Source organism: Xiphophorus maculatus, chromosome 16 (genome assembly GCF_002775205.1).
Source record: "Xiphophorus maculatus strain JP 163 A chromosome 16, X_maculatus-5.0-male, whole genome shotgun sequence".
In the NCBI taxonomy this organism is placed as follows: domain Eukaryota; kingdom Metazoa; phylum Chordata; class Actinopteri; order Cyprinodontiformes; family Poeciliidae; genus Xiphophorus; species Xiphophorus maculatus.
The window spans coordinates 10,295,773-10,312,754 of NC_036458.1; the positions used below are offsets into that span (position 1 = coordinate 10,295,773).

At 40.6% G+C, this 16,982-nt stretch overlaps 1 protein-coding gene across 1 annotated transcript in view; it reads left to right on the forward strand.

Moving 5' to 3' along the window:
- Window positions 1–16,673, forward strand: part of LOC102231418 (potassium channel subfamily T member 2-like) — a 45,649-nt gene extending 28,976 nt beyond the window's left edge. The window contains exons 14-30 of the mRNA XM_023349273.1: window positions 143–251; window positions 3,511–3,619; window positions 3,766–3,822; window positions 5,638–5,790; window positions 5,865–6,118; window positions 7,449–7,773; window positions 7,843–7,948; window positions 8,030–8,202; window positions 8,698–8,769; window positions 9,658–9,792; window positions 9,895–10,006; window positions 10,571–10,672; window positions 10,778–10,861; window positions 10,960–11,088; window positions 13,209–13,554; window positions 13,693–13,777; window positions 13,901–16,673. Coding sequence (XP_023205041.1) covers window positions 143–251; window positions 3,511–3,619; window positions 3,766–3,822; window positions 5,638–5,790; window positions 5,865–6,118; window positions 7,449–7,773; window positions 7,843–7,948; window positions 8,030–8,202; window positions 8,698–8,769; window positions 9,658–9,792; window positions 9,895–10,006; window positions 10,571–10,672; window positions 10,778–10,861; window positions 10,960–11,088; window positions 13,209–13,554; window positions 13,693–13,777; window positions 13,901–14,018 — 2,469 coding nt within the window. The 3' untranslated portion in view covers window positions 14,019–16,673. The remainder of the gene's footprint in view (window positions 1–142; window positions 252–3,510; window positions 3,620–3,765; window positions 3,823–5,637; window positions 5,791–5,864; window positions 6,119–7,448; window positions 7,774–7,842; window positions 7,949–8,029; window positions 8,203–8,697; window positions 8,770–9,657; window positions 9,793–9,894; window positions 10,007–10,570; window positions 10,673–10,777; window positions 10,862–10,959; window positions 11,089–13,208; window positions 13,555–13,692; window positions 13,778–13,900) is intronic.
- The last annotated feature ends 309 nt before the right edge of the window (window positions 16,674–16,982 follow it).

Below are 16,982 nucleotides of genomic sequence, written 5' to 3' on the forward strand. Positions count from 1 at the left end.
AGGCGGGTGCATTCAAGAGGAATGCTATAACAGTCTGATGCCTCTTATGATCTCTTTGTACCTTACCGTCTCTCTCTCTCTCTTCCCTCCCGCTTTCTGTGATCAATACAACTCAATACACTGTTTTTTTTATTTTTGGCAGGACCATCAAACCATCCTCCGAGCCTGGGCAGTCAAAGACTTTGCTCCAAACTGCCCCCTGTACGTCCAGATTCTGAAGCCGGAGAACAAGTTCCACGTCAAGTTTGCAGGTGGGCAGAGAGTGTGAAAACGAAGAGGCTGGCATTGTCGGGAAGCAACAAATTGTTTGAAATAATATTTCTTCCTAATCTTGTTTGGAAGCTTATTTCGTGCGTTTTGTGCTTTTTTTCCACTTTAACAAAGGAAATAGTTTGTCCCCAGTTCTACCTGAACCATCTACTTGACTTTTTATCCTAAAGCATGTATTTTCCCTCAGAGTGCCCATGCAGCCCTATCTCTCCTCCCAGCTCAGAGGAAGTGTGGGACAAATTGGCACAGCTTGCCTGTAAGCCTTTTGCGAGTTTCAAACGTTGCTCTTTGGAGAGTCTCCATCTCCATCCTGCACAACGACGTCTGTGAGTGAACGACAAGGACCTGCGCTCTCTCACGTCCTGTCTTTCCTCTTGCACGTCTCTCTGCTTGCAGCCCTGGACGATCTGAAACCCAATTCAATCTCAGCTGTCTCCATCGATGATTAATGTTTTACTCTACTACTTTAGCAAAGAAAATCCCCCTCTTTTTGAAAAGTGCTGCAGTCGCTCTAACCTGGCAGACAAGCCCTCTCCGCAGGGTAATCCTCCCACAGCGCTGTTAAAACACTACGCCGACAGGCCGGGGCTTTTGTTATTAGTAGTGCAGGAATTGTTGTGCACAAAGAGAGTTTCATGTTCATCCCTAATCACACCTTTTCTTCAAAACGTGATCAACACGGAGCTCTGCGGGAGGAATCTTCTGCTTGAAGTCTGAAAACTCTTTGAACAGTAAACAGCTTAAACAACTTTGATGTTTTCCATTCTCACATGAACGCACAAATATGTTCCTATTCTATTCATTTACTAAACAAATGACTCGCTCATTGTGCTTTGCCTAATAGCTTGTAGATGTCCCCTCTTTGATGAAGCAGACATTCAAAATGTAGCAAATTTGTGATTTCTTAATTCCTTAATTTACATTGCATTATCATGCTTCAATGAGGAAATTTGTTTAGAACAAGTTGAGTTCATTTTGTTCTCCAAATCCCGAAATCACAATAGCTTGACTCACAGAGTGTACAGTTACACGGACGTTAGTGTGAGTACAGATGCCAAATTTTGACACCACTTAGAAAACACTCCTGAAGTGATGGTGTGGGAGGCATTAATGAGCAAGAGATACACAATTTAATTTGATCTGCAAACTCAGCCTAATGGGAGTTGAACATTCATTAGAAAAGATCAGTCGCCGTGATGCAGTAGCAGACCCAGAAACGTTGAGGAACAATACATATCCTAACCCGGCTCGTCTCTTGATTATTCATCCAATTTCTATTGAGCAAAAATATTCTCTTGCCCCCCAAGCGTGCTCTGCTTAAGTAGCTACACACTGTTAAAAGCAGCCCACTTATCCACGCAGTAACAAAGTAACTGATTTAATTAGTTAAGCTGGTGGACCTGTGGTCAGGTCCTAATTGCGCTGTTTCAGATGATGCAAATAACCATATTTGCACTTGCAATGAGTCATGCGTTCATGCAGGCTTCGGTCTAGACGTTTCATCCTGGGCTGAAGCAGAAAACACAAAGAAAAGAGCGAAGGTCTTTAGAGCAAGAATGAAAGGGAAAAGGAAATGTGTGTTTATGTGTATGTGTGTGCATCAGGACAAAGTCTTTGATTTAGTCCTGAGGTCTTAGTTCAGGAATCTGAAGGATGCACAACCATGAGAGAAAGAGGAATAACCAGATCGTGATCGTAGACAAAGAAGGAAGGAAACCACCGGAGGAAGAATCAAAAGACAGTGGCTTCTATCTCTGCATTCTTGGAATTTGAGCTATTCAGTGAAAATACTGTATGTGCATAACTATAATAACAAGGACTGCTCCATAGAAGCTACTTCATTTCTTTATTTTTCTCTTGTCTTCTGCAGCAGCAGCAGATGCCCATGTCTCTTTAACTTCAAAATAAATTGACAGGTTGGATACCGGGAGACTACAGCACATTTTGTGTGTGCGCTGCATTATGATGTGCTGATCTGAGCCAAAGGAACATTGCTACTTAATCAGAAGAATAACAATCCCTTGTTTTTTTTTAATTGACATGTTTATTACCTAGCCATCTTCAGTCACACGTCTCATTAATTTTAACACAAGCTGCATTTCTGTCTTATATGACCATCTGCTTCTTAGATTAGCAGCCGATTGAGTGCGATTCTCCATCTCGGGCTTTGATGCTCTGTCACCAATTAAAACCTAATGTGGCGCACATTCTGTGCTTTTACTGCCCAGATCAACTGTCTTGCTTAACAGGCAGCCTAATATGCCTGTGCACTGAACTGAAGACACTGCAATCAAAAAATAAATATCCAGCACAGGAAATGGATTCTCCTTTGGCTCCTTTTCACTGGTTGGCTCTCTACAAACATTAACCGGTCGATCTGATTTTCCTTTGAAAGAGGAGACTCTGAAAGGAAAGTGTGGTCTGTGTTTGCTCGGGTTGTGTGGTTGACCCACATGGCTCCATTAGGTGTTAGCTGATGAATGTGTCTGAATACTCTGACCTGTTGCTCCAGCTTTCCATCTCTCTCCAAACTTTAACAGCGACTTGAGATTCTTCCCCTTAGTTGAACAAGCTGTGAGTGGATTTTTGATTGAGCCGTGAGTTCGATGCGCTCGGTTCTTCATGCTTTGTGTACGTAAACGGCAGGTCAAAGGCAAGTGCAGGAGATGCATGCAAGTGTTTCGTGGCTTACATGGTGGCAGCATGTTGTTGCCACGGCACTTCAGTGAACCAGAAGCTGAATCCAGCAGTTTTCTATTGACAAAAGAATGCGTCAGCTTTTAAGAGAGAACACCACTTTGTGTGTTTTTCTTTAATCCGCCCTTAAACTTTTTCTCAATTTGCCATGTTAAAGACAAAAACTTCACGAAAGTAATTCCATGTACCATTTACTATGGTACAAAAATTGGTCAAGGTAGATTTTTCACCTTTAAATAAGGTCTTGGTGAAGGAGATAGATGGGTTTTTTTTTTCTAAGAGGTCTGTAGAGGACTAAGCATTTAAAATAAAGCTGATTGTTTTTGTCAACTTTAACAGATTTTAAATTATCTCTGAAATCAGTCTGCAATAAAAGGTAGAGTAATAATCTTTTTAAGTGATATTTTTATTTGGTGACTTCTGAAGACTGTTTGTTGAACAGTTTTATAACTCTTTGGCACTCATGAAGAGCAATTCTTCTTCTTTACTGAAGCCTATAAAAACCTTAGCTGATGTGTCCTTAATGTGTTTTTCTGTCTGCAGATCATGTGGTGTGCGAAGAGGAATTTAAGTACGCCATGCTGGCTTTAAACTGTGTATGCCCTGGTACCTCCACTCTTATTACTCTATTGATTCACTCCTCCAGAGGACAGTGAGTTTACCACCTTTCATTCATTTAATTTTGTCTAAATGTTGATATTCCCTTCACGACCAATAAATTAAACACTAGAGGGATAAACCAGCAAAACAAAGCTGCTTTTGTCTTTACATCTTTTCTTCCCCCCGCCCGTATCTCAGAACTACACCCCAAGAGGCCTTCAAGCAACGTGCCGGAGCTTTTCAAGCCCTTAACAGGTAGCATACATCTAAATAAATAGATACTTATATTTGCTCTGGGACACGTTCATGTATGATATGAATCCGAAGGATTTTCTGTCATGTAGCACAGGAAGCGAATGTTTAAATATTTAATATTTAAACAGTTGTTTAAATATTAAATTTAAACAAATTTAATATAATTTGTAATTACACCTCAATTATCTGGAGGGTAAAAATAACTAAAACGTGGCTAATTTAAAGTTTTAAAAATTTTTTAGAGAGAATAAGTAAACATAAAACTGTCAGAGTTTTCTTATGTCGCATAGCGCTAAGAGCGTCTGACTCTAAGAGTCTCAGGAGGAACTAAAAAGCCACAAAGAGTCATCAGACAGGTTTACGGTACATTTCTTTATACAAGAACTATTATGGTCATGTGTCATAGTTGCTAATTTAAGTTTTGTTGTAGAAACATTTAGACTACCATCTTTTAAACAGAGGTCTAATATGGACACTGAGTTGCATGTTGTTAAAAGCAAATTGTGCTCTTGGGTTAACACTGATTGGTTGCTTTTTACACTGACTTACTGAGTTTCTACAAAATGTCTTGCCGCCAGTTAAACTTAACATGCTTTATTGTTCAATAAAAAATATCTCAATTGTTAAAAAGCTTGTGAAAGATGCCAAACCTCTTCATATACTCTTCAGAGAGTTGTTTTTCATTTTAACTTATAATGTTCTGGTTAAAATTTCTGGCAATCCCTAGAACATTGTCACCAAAAGATCAACATTTGTTAGTGTGCACTGTTTGGTCTTTGGGCCAGACAGGGGAACTGGCAACTAGTATGGGATTGGTCTAAACTTTTAAGTTTGTATTAATATTGAGCTGTTTTATTAAAAATATAAATCTTCTGTGTAAATAATCCAGATCTGACTAGCAGTTAGGTTGACTTTACTGTGAGAATTTCTTTCTGATGCTGAAAACTGAGATTGTTCTGACAGCTGTCTGCTGTCGGTAAGATACTGACTGCTAATTCTACAGAACCATTAAGGTTTAAAGCTACATACACATTTTAAGCAGAACTGGAGTTTTATTACATTTGTTAACTTGTAAGTTAATACTTCAGGAACAATAGTACACTGATATATGGAAATTCAAGTTTTATTATTGGTATAATAATGCAATCAAAAATAATACTAAAAAAATCTGACCAAACAATACACAATTATTGTTTTGTAAGGCAACTGTACCTGAAATAAAGGCATTTTTAATTCAAATTCAATTTAAATGTTTATTTATTCAAAAGCAGGGAAGCAGAAGTGCAAACCTTTGTTAAATCCAACCTATATGTTAAATTACCCTTTAAAGAATGTGTCGAGGTGTTTTCATGAGAATTCATCTATATCTGGACTTGACGCCATCTGGGTTTTGGCTCTGATGGTGACTTAAACTTGCCATCCTTCTCTTCTGCCCCACAGCCAGATCCTGTAAATTGAACATTTTTTAACACTCTATTTATATGGAGCCTTTTTTCTTCTGCAGACTGTTCACAGTCACACTACCTCCACACTGTTGCTTCTTGTTGTCACCTCTTTAGCCCCCGCGTGTAAAACCGTATCCCCTCTGAGAGAGCTGGTGTCCTTTTAACAGTACAAATGACTAAGCCGGAGCTGCGAGACCTTGTCTCCCTCCTCGCCCTGATTGTAGTATTGATTAGCAGCTTAGATAGAGATGTAAGATGTCGCCACTATAACCTTGATGGAATATTCTCTCATGTGACCCTGGGTGCTTCAAATAACACATTGTAAAAGGTCACACCTCAACAATTCCCACGTATTTCGGTTCTGTCTCAGGGATGGCAGCGCAGGTTCACCAGACCAGTGGCACCGAACGTATAGACGCTGCTCAGCCAACGAGGTGCATCACATTCGTCTGGAAGAAAGTAAATTCTTTGGAGAATACCAAGGAAAGAGTTTCACTTTTGCATCCTTTCATGCACATAAAAAGTGAGTGAAAGCACCACTATGCGCTACTCATTGAAATCTATCGCTCAGAGCTGATCAGGCCTGCGTGGTTGCAGGTTTGGGGTCTGTTTGATTGCAGTGCGGAGACTGGACACCACAAACATCCTGCTGAATCCTGGACCGTGCCACATCATGGGGGCTTCTGACACATGCTTCTACATCAACATATCAAAAGAGGAGAACTCTGCATTTGTCAGGGGTCAGAGGGAACCGTCCTGGGGAGGCACGGGAGGAAACTCAAGAGGAGTCCACCAAAGTATCTACCATGGACTCACCCGCCTGCCTGTGCACAGCATCATCGCCAGCATGGGTCAGTAAGACAGAATGACTGCATGAAATCTATCTCAGTGTTTTCATCATTCAGAATTTTTCATCGAAACTGTTTTCAAAACTGTTCTGCATTTTTATGAGCATCTCCATCCATTGATATTAGAATATCAATGGAAAGGAAATTTATTTCTGCATTTGAAAGTTATAGGGTTAGGTTATATGTTTTACAGATTTGCACTGTGGCACCGTCAGTAGCACTGCTGCCTTGCACACGAATGGTCTTGTGGAGGCTGTTCATCTAGAGATGCAAGGCAGCATCTCTTGGGTTTGAATCCTTACCCAAGTAAGAGTAGAACTACTTCAACATATTTTTACTCAAGTAAAAGTAAAAATGTATTTGGTAAAAAGTCGACTCAAGTACTGAGTAACTGATCAAAATATCAACCATTTAATTTTAAAAATTACATAATCAGATGGACCAAAATATAAAGGTAAGAGGAAATTTTGGTAATTTGGTGACAATAATTTACATAAGTAACAAAAATAATAAAATCAGGCAAGAGTTGCATAATCAGTTTCTTTCAATAAAAAACTTAAGAAACTTTAACAAAAGCTGCAGGTGTGTGAATGTGTCTGAATCTTTGGTTAAAACATGTTTGTTTGTTTTTTTCATTCAGTGGGTAGAGAATTCAGAAATTTTACTCAAGATTAGAGATAATAAAGTTACTAAGTAAAAAGTACTGTGTAGTAAAAATATTCTTTAAAAGTAAATTTTTTTCTAAAATGTTACTCAAGTAAATCTAATTGAGTAAATGTAAGTAGTTACTATCCAACTCTGGTGGCCCATGCTGTGTGTCTTGTGCAGTTTTATCTTCTACATGTTTTCCTTCCACTCAACTTTTGATTAATATACTTGAATCTGTGAACAACCAGCTGCTATAGCACCAGCCCTATTTGCTGTATCCCTCCTTGTGGAGGCTGTCACTGACTGCAGAGTGGCTGTGGAGGCCATAATATTGGCCTGGCAGAATGTTTCTAGTTATAAATCCTCTTTTCTTGGATCTTATTTGTTATGTCAAAATTAAAAGCAATTACAGCTTGAATTATCTCACTCTGTTCCTTCAATCCTTATATGAGTTTCAGTTTTTAATTGTATTACTGAAACATATTGACTTTTAATATTACTCTAATTCATTGCACCTGCATTTGATTAGAAAGGATCTTGCCTGTGGTTAGGTTCTGTCGTTACACAAACCTGCCACCAAGTGGACAAAAATAAAACTGTCACACTCAAATTGTCAGCCCCCACACTTCTGAACCGTTTTACATGTTTTAAATGGTCGATATTTACCTTATGGGTATGTTTTCAGGCACCGTTGCCATTGACCTGCAGGACTCCAGTGACAGCAGCCCAGAGGGCCAGGACCCCGGAGGCACAAGCCTCGGCAGCGGCAGAGGGAGCAGAAGCAGCTCCAGGGTAGAGATCGGGGGTGCAAACACCTTGGCTCTGCCCGTCATGGGAGATTCAGGGGACGAAAGACGACACAGCATCGCGCCAGTCCTGGAGCTGGTGGACGGAGTCAACAATCCAACCTTTGACCTGCTGGGGGAGCAGTCGGAGGACGAAGGAGGAGAGGAAGGCAAGGGTGACGGCGATAAAGATGAAAGCGCCCACTGGTGGGGTCGACACTGCGAGTGAGTAGAGCAAATCGTATAGGAGGTTGTTTGAATAGATTCAAAGGTAAATGTGAGTTTGGGCTGCAGGTGGGTGAAGGGATACCCGCTGAACTCTCCGTATATCGGCAGCTCACCTGCACTTTGCCATCTTCTCCAAGAAAAAATGCCTTTCTGCTGCCTGCGCATGGATAAGGTTTGCAACCCAAATTGCTTCTTTATCTTTACTCATACATACCAGAAGACAACCCCATAATCTCTCACACTTCTCCTCCAGCCTTGTCCCCACATCCCTTTTGAGGATGCACGTTCCTACGGCTTCAAAAACAAATTGATCATTGTTTCTGCGGAGAGCGCAGGAAATGGTCTGTACAACTTCATTGTGCCTCTTCGGGCTTACTACCGAACAAGGAAGGAGCTCAAACCCATCGTGCTGCTGCTGGAGAGCATGTGAGACCTTTTTCTTTTCCTGGTTTTCCTTACATCCTGTGTACCGTAGTAAAACCAGATTCAGACTCTAAACAGGTCACATCCTGGTACTGTCCATAATCGCGGCTTTTAATGATGACAGCGGGATTCGAAATCTAGGTTGTGCAGAATGGCAAAATTGGTCCCCTCTTAAAAAAGCAAGTGGGGGAGAAAAACTGAGCCACTGACCATGCCAGTAAACATGATTGGTGACAAGCTGAATGCTTTCAGCACACGTCCTGTTTTTGTGGCAGCTACACGAACGCAGTCGGCCAAATGAGAGTGGAATCCAATAAAAAGGCAATAAAATGCTGAGTCACTGCTGCGTAGTGCCGTTATTTTCAGCTTTCTCAGAAGGCCTTTTGTCTCTTCAGTAAATTCAGCGCAGAGGGAGGGCAGACTGTAGCTGTGGGAACGTTTGCTCTTCTCTGTGGCGTGTAGGAAACACTCTGAAATCTGTTTTCCCCATTTGCCTAGACCTGAAGCTGATTTTCTGGAAGCCATCTGTTGGTTCCCAATGGTCTTCTACACAGTGGGCTCCATTGAAAAGTAAGACCAAATTTATATTTTTTACATTTATACTAATCTATGTGTGTTTCCTAGTTTCAGTACCCTGCAAAAGTGTTGTATTTTTTACACATATTTTCAGACTATATACAGAATCTTGAATGCAATTTATTGAACTCATAACATTAATGGAACTAGACACGTTTGAAGCAAATATGTGGAAGAAGTTGTTCAGTCAGATGAGACCAAAGTGAAGCCTTTAGGTCAGTATGCAGACCATTTCATAGGATAATTCTGTAAATCACCCTGAACACACCATCCCCAGGGTGAAACGTGGTGATGGCTGCATCATCCTGTGGGGACACTGATAACAGTTGAGAAAATAGATGGAGCCAAATACAAGGCAAATATGAGAGAAAACTCGTTACTGGCTGCAAAAGATTTCAGATAGAGGTCGAAGTTCGCCTTCCAGCAACCCTGAGCTGAGGATTAGCGCTACAGTGGAGGGGCTTAGATTTATGCTCTAAATGCAGCTGAGAATTTCTACCAAGATGTGAAAATTGCAGCTTACATATACTCTCAATCCAATCTGACTGATCTTGACATTTTTATTTCTGGTATTTACAGAAAAAAGTAGAGAATCTCCTATCCTGTTCATTCCACTTCACAGTTGTATTTGTGTATCCCATATATTTTTGTTCTAATTTTGTGTGTTTCTAACAAAAAATACACAAATTTTTGTTTTAGTGACAATAAAAGTTTTCTTTTAATTATATATTTCCTCTTGCATTAGAGTGACTTAGGGCGTACTGCAAGGTTGAGTAGTTGAGCCTAATCTCTTTGCCACAAATATGTTTCCACTTTGTAAAATTACTAGTGTAAATACTGATTATTCTGGCATAAAAAACAAAACTGATTCCCTTTTTGCAGTCTGGACAGCCTTCTGCGATGTGGAATCACTTTTGCAGACACGATGGTGGTGTTTGACAAAGAGAGCTCCATGATTGCAGAGGAGGACTACATGGCTGACGCCAAAACGATTGTTAACGTCCAGACACTGTTCAGGTCAATTTCACCCAAACGTTCACTTGCAATTTCACACGCAAAAGTAATATGTTCTTTTTCCTGTATTATGTTTCTTATTTTCCCTGTGCTTTTCAATCCCAGACTGTTTCCAGCTCTTAGTATCATCACAGAGCTCACACATCCTGCAAACATGCGGTTCATGCAGTTCAAAGTCAAAGATCACTATTCCTTGGCTTTGTCCAAACTGGAAAAGGTAAAGTCCAAAGCCTTTGTCTCCTTTTGATTAATTTTATGAGTCAAAAATTAATCAAAAAGGAAATAAGCATGACAAATGCTTTATTTTCATGAAAGTTCATTGTCTGAGTGGAACAGAAATGAATAAATAGGATGGTAGGATGAGCTTTTGCGCTAATATCTGGCAATTTGTTGTCATTGTTAACATTCTCAATGACAGCTAGTGAGTCTTGTTCTGGGCATTAATAACAGCCATTAACAAAGCAGTAAATTAGCCACAGTCTGACATCCTCTCTCAAATTGGCCCAACATCATTAGGAAAACCATTGTCTCTCCCTCTTTCAGCAGTAAAAGCTTTTTATGTTGTCTATCAGATTTATTCTCACACCGCATACAAATCATGGACAGTTGAATTTGATCTTAAGACTGAATGTCAGTCTGTCTGTAATAAATCCTTAAGTATTGTTTCGGCCTCGCTGGGGGGAGATTTGACACATGAAGAGAAGGTAGAGACTCCTCTGATCCGCTCAGAAAGCCCGTAAAACCTGACACCTAGCTGAGCGTCACTGTGTTTGATCTGCAGAAGGAAAGAGAGAAGGGCTCCAACCTGGTCTTTATGTTCCGCCTGCCATTTGCCGCCGGAAAGGTGTTCAGCGTTAGCATGCTGGACACTCTCCTCTACCAGGTGTCAAACACACTCTCCTTGAATAACAAGCGTCGTTCTTCAGGTGGCTTCTGTCTCAGTAATGACTTGTGTCTCGTTGACTTGTTTGTTGTGATGCCGCGCCAGTCATTTGTGAAGGACTACATGATCTCCATCACCAGGCTGCTGCTGGGGTTAGACTCCATGCCTGGCTCAGGCTTCCTCTGCGCCGTGAGTAGCTAAAGCACAAACAAACAAGTGGCTGGATTTTAGTTTGGGTGGACAGAGGATCGCCTCAGAGACCGATTGTTGTTTTGTTTGGTTTCCAGATGAAGATCACAGAGGACGACCTGTGGATTCGCACCTACGGGAGGCTCTATCAGAAACTATGTTCCTCCACAGGAGACATTCCTATAGGCATCTACCGGACAGAGGCCCACAAGCTTCCAGTGTCTGAGGTCAGCCTTGTTCTCATGTCATAACTTCCGTGTTAAACACATCACGAAAACCCCAAATAAAATATCCCTATAGCAATCATCACACAGCGATCATGCTTTGCAAACGTGAGTCGGGCCTTTGTGCTAAGCAACGGTTTTGGACTGGATCTACTTTCATTAATGCCATTTTTGCCCAATTTAGTTTTGTTTAATTGAGCTTAGCTGAGGCAATTGAATTGAATCTGCTTTCAATTTTGTTCTTGGGTTTTTTGTGACCTCCTGCAGGAGACATTGCTGCACTCTTTTAGTGAAATGGGAAGCTTTGCACACCTGGGAAGGTCCCCCACTGCTCCATGTATTCATCTCTGGATAAACGCTCTCGTGGTTCAGTGGAATCCCGACGCTTTAATATGCATTTGTAACCTTCAGTGACTTATTCTCATCTGTTCTTGAATTCCTTTAGATCAGTACATGATGTGTTTCTTTTTGAAACCTCCTGCGTGTTGTCAGACAGGATTCACTTAAGTAATTTGTTTACACTGCCAACACATTAGTTTGTCTGGGTGTGGCTTGTCCAATTAAACTCAGTTCTCTGCTTTACTTTCTTCAGCTCATGTTTCAGAGGATCTTTTGTGTTTGGTGATTTTTTTCTGTTTGATTTCAGCATGACTTATTACACTGTTAAAACTTAATGAGAACCTATCTTAAATATATACTGTATATACAGTATATATACATATATATATATATATATATATATATATATATATATATATATATATATATATATATATATATATATATATATATATATATATATATATTTCCTGGTGTTTCAAACAGTTCACAATGGCATTTGGAAGGGAAACAAGCCCCCAGCATTACAGATCCCTCACCGTACTTAGCAGTAGGGATGTTGCTTGCTGGCAAAAATCCCAGTTAAAGTTTCTCAGCAGAATTTCACCAGAGTCTTGTTGGAGAAATTGTTTCCATCTTCACCATCCCCTTCAGTCAGCGTCGGGGAGATTTGTTTGTTTTACTTCCATTTGGTTTAAACGTTTTAATTAGTGCACTTATAGGGGAAGTTTGAGTTCTTCTAGCCATTTGCTGACCTTTGATGATCAACACACCTCAGTATGAATAGAGAAAAGCTTTGTTCATACTCCATCGTTACAGCATTTGCTTACAGTCAGGATGATGAATTCCTGCACAGTGAGCTTGTTGCCAGCGTAAGAACCACCATTCATCACACCGAAGGCCAGGATGGGAAAGGTGACCTTTGAGTTCCTGACCAGGTCGGCAATGTGCCGCTACAAAGGAACTCCCTTTTTTTCAGCAGCTGCAGCAGCATTGGCTTTCCAAACAACCAGGATAGTTTTTGCTCCAAATTTGGATCTGTTCTCCATGCATGCTGCCCAGATTGATTATCGTCTGGTATATTATAATTAACGAGTGCAGGGGTAACAGTTTGAGTAATGTGACTAACAGCCTGTGGTGGTGAGACTTGTCATTGTCCCGGAGCTCCAAGGGTTCATTTCAAGCTCCAGTGGAAACTTCAGTGGTAAAAATCGACCTTGAATGTGTTGTTTCTGTGAGAATCTAACGTCTCTCTGGCTTAGATGGTGCATTGGAGAAAACTTTGACCAGAAAAAGGATGATAGGACTACTTAAAAAGAAATGTGGATCAATTAAAACTCATCATGCTGTATTTCTCTTTATTCATACTTCAAGCCTTTCAGTCCTGCTCCTTCATCAGTTGATGTGTGCAACTATTTTATTTTGATTCAACATATTTCTGCTTTAGTTTTACATGTTCTCTTGCCTTTCCCTTTTTGAAGAATGACGCACACAGTAAACACTACTAAAAAAAACTTGATATATATATATATACTGTATATATATTATACATTTTTGAGAGTGAGAAAAGCTGAACTTGTCTGAAGTGTTAAACATTGTGAAGTGTGCTAAAATTGTTAATTAGAAATTAATGGTTTATCAAAATATATTTCTGTACCTCTTATTTTCTATCTTTGTGAAATTGCAAACAGTTCTGAGGAACTATTAAAGCCATCAAAGCTCTGCAACATGTTAATCAAACCACATTAAGGCAAAAAAGTGTTATTTTTTTAAATGTTCTTCAGTCCCAGGTATCCATCACTGTTGAAGACTACGAGGACACCAGAGAACCTAGAGAGCCCCTCCTGTCCCGCACCGGCGCTCACCGTAACTCCACCTCCTCAGAGCCCGTCTCCACCTCCTCTCACTCCTCAGACCACCCGCTGCTCCGGAGGAAGAGCATGCAGTGGGCGAGACGGCTGAGCAGGAAGGGGGGCCGGGGATCGAGTGGAGCCAAAGGTGGCCCGGGCAGCGCGGCGGAGCGGATCAGCCAGCAGAGGCTGAATCTGTTCAGGCGCTCAGAACGACAGGAGCTCAATTCACTGGTGCGAACGAGGATGAAACATTTGGGCCTTTCTCCAACTGGGTTTAGTAAGTTTCACTTTTTGCTTTGCGCGTGCTTGTTCAAACTTTGCACTTCTGCCGTTTGAGCGGATGCAGCTCCTCCTGCTCTGTATCCTGTGCTGAGTTTATATCCTGCCTCTCTAACCTCTTTTCCTCTGGTGTCAGATGGGATGACAGACCAAGGCAACAGGCTGTCGTACATCCTCATCAACCCCTCTCCAGACACCAGGCTCGACCTGCACGACGTTGTGTGAGTGGAAAAAAACAAAAACAAAACAGTTTATAGGTGATGGCGCTGTAAAGTGAACCCAGCATGAAACCTACAATTAGAACCGAATTCAATTTGCGATCCCTGACTGTGCCCCATCTGCAGGTACCTGATAAGACCAGACCCCCTCTCCCTGGTGCCCAATCAAGGAAGCAGCAGGAAGTGCAGTGCTGGACTATCAGAGAGCCACAGGTTTGATACGCAGGATAGCACCCACCTGTGATGGAGAAAAGACTAAACTCAGAACACTGCCAGGAAGAAAGGGACCAGCATCAATACAGTCACAAAGGAGAAATCCACAGCGAAAAGAAAAGAGAAGTCTCAGAACCTCTGTGTTTGCAGGATCAGAGTCTTCTGTGCTGGGCACACATGGACCTTTTCTACACTGACTGGAAAATGTTATTTATGCACCTTCCTTTTTTTTCAGCTGAGAACTGCGGACACAGAAGTGCATTTAATGAAAAGCTACATGTACTTATATCTGTTGCTGTGCATGTTAGTACTGCATCATGTACTGTATTCACAGAGAGCATGTGCAGGGCTAAAGGTATTCACATCCCCTTGAGGTTTTTCTCAATCTGCCTCATTACGACCACAAACATCAACGCAGCTTACTGAGGAAATGAGTTTAGCAGTAGAGCTCAGATCACTTCACTACCCAAAATAAATCTCAAAGTTTAAAAGTGTGTAATTCAGTCCCTGTATTAATGAGGCAGCTGCATAAAAGTCCCTTAGCTCATTTGGGAAACATCAGAGAATAAACACCAAATCATGTGACGACCAAGGAGCACAGCAGAAAGAAAATAAGATAGATCAAATTTTGAATAACTTTGAAGGAGTTAGATTATTAAACAATACTCTAATTTTCCAACATATCAGCACTGATCAGTCTATGATCTGACAGACGTGAGAATGTGGCGTAATCGCAGGGAAGACTTCTAAATGCACAAGGTAACTTTGGAAGAGCTGCAGGAGTCAACAACTCAGGTGGGAAAACCGTTTGGATAGACAACTGTTAGTCCTGCTCTCTGCAAATCTGGTATTTATCGACTAGGGGAAAGAAAGACATAATTGTTACAAGAAAACAGAAAGAAGCCTTTTTTATAGTTCTCCACAAGTCATGTAGAAATCCTAGCAAACCTGTGGAAAAAGGTGTTCTATTCAAATGACACCCCAAGCTGAACGTTTTGGCTCATAGCGTACAAATGCAAACACAGATCACCTTGAACTTTCACTATCTCTATCTGAAACATGGTGGGAACAGTGTCATGCTGTGGAGATGCTTTTCGTTAACAGGAACATGAAGGTGTCAGAGTTAAAGAGAAGAAGGATGGAGCTAAAAAGAGGACAGTCTATGAAGGAAATTTGCTGGAGACTTGGGTAGAGATTACAAAAGGACAAATCGGTGAAAAGTTTTACAACTGGTTTCACAAACGGGCAAAATTATAAAAGAATGTCACACTTTTTACATTTGCATTTGCAAAATATCTTCCATTCTACGTACCTCGTTCCTTTAAATTTATAATTATCACATAAAATCTCAATAAAATAAGAAATTTGTGGTTGTAATTTGAGAAAGTCTGGAGGTGTTAAAGGGTTGTGAATTCCTTTGCAAGGCACTGGGCATACAGTGGCATGCAAAAGTTCGGGCACATATACTTCATGTTTTAGTTTCTCTTAATAATTAAGTGAGTCAAAAGTGAGTCTTGGGATCCAGTGTCCATATTTTAAGAGCAGATGATGGAAATTTAAAATCGTTCAATTTTCTGGCCTTTAAAAATAAGATAAGCAATTTCCGTAATGCAGAAATATATCATTGGGATAACATGAACTGTGGTACTCAGGTTGTTTTTCCTCCCCTCAACAAATTACTAATTGAAGTGACCAGAATTGTGTGTGCCATATGTATAGTGTGTCTAAGCATGTGAATGGATATGTACATGTAGTCACAAAGCCTGAGCGAGACACTGCCAATTTTATGTGGACTGCCAAAGGAATCTGTTGCCAAAAGAGCATCAAGGAAATGTGTGTGGTGTCCTTTAAGGTGTTTTGTCTTCTTTTGTGTCTTTTAGCATTTTTCATCAAAGCCAACAACCCTCTGATTCATATTTTTGTTTCTACGCTCACCAGCAGCGAAAGGATCCAAAGAGCTCCAGTCTCAGTTATGGACACGTTTAGACTCCAAGCTTTACATCGTCACTGTCGGGCAGTCGCGTTACTCTCCGGAGCATTTCTTTGCTTACGTGAGCTCTCTTGCAGCAAGTCTGACCTGAAGTCATTTAATTTCCACTTTTATTCCTTAAATCCTCCACTTTCAAGCCGTCCTGCCACCAGCTTATTTTTGTTGATGTGTAATGAACGGACAAAACAGTTTGGACATAATACACTGTAATATAAAAGCACTTATGCCAACAGCTCTGCAGTACACACCTCTTTTTGAAAAGCTTTTCATGTATATTGGAGACCATTTCAAAGGGGTGTTTATCCAGCTTTCAGTTTAGAACGATGAATGAAAATAAAGTTTAAATGTATTTATTGCTATGAATTTTCACTTATATTAAATATTAATTTTTTAATTTTGATTTTTTTTAATGTTAGAGGTGGGTTTCAGTCAAAAAGCCCTCATATTTCTCTAAAAAATGAAAACAAACTATTCACATCCATTAATTCATAGCCTGTCAGACCAAATCAATCTGTTTTATCAAAGTAAATCATTTGGAAAGCTGTTTTGTTATCAAAGGCGTTTGAGGAAAAGTCTAAATGAGACTATTCACACAGCAATGGAGGAACTCACACTGACATTGTCAAAACAACAACTGTAGATTCACTGCAATCATAGCAGAAAAAATATGTACATATTAAAATCACTTCTTACTTGTCCCTGGCTTATTAGTGCTTGATGTCAGATTGTGCAGCTCGGAGGGCAGTCGCTCACAGGAAGAGGTTCACATCAGCACATCATCTGATCTTTCTTTTCCAGATGGAGAGCGTGATCTGATGGGGTTTCTCGTGTTGCTGAATGAGGCCATATTTGGGTCATTCCTGCTTTGAAGCATCGACAATCTGTGCGATTCACACCCAACATCCAGTGTGTTGTCTCCGAGGCATCACGCAGTGCTGCACCTTGTTAGTCAAAGCTTTCATCACATTTTATGCCCATCAAGGTCAATGGGGTTGGCATTCTCTT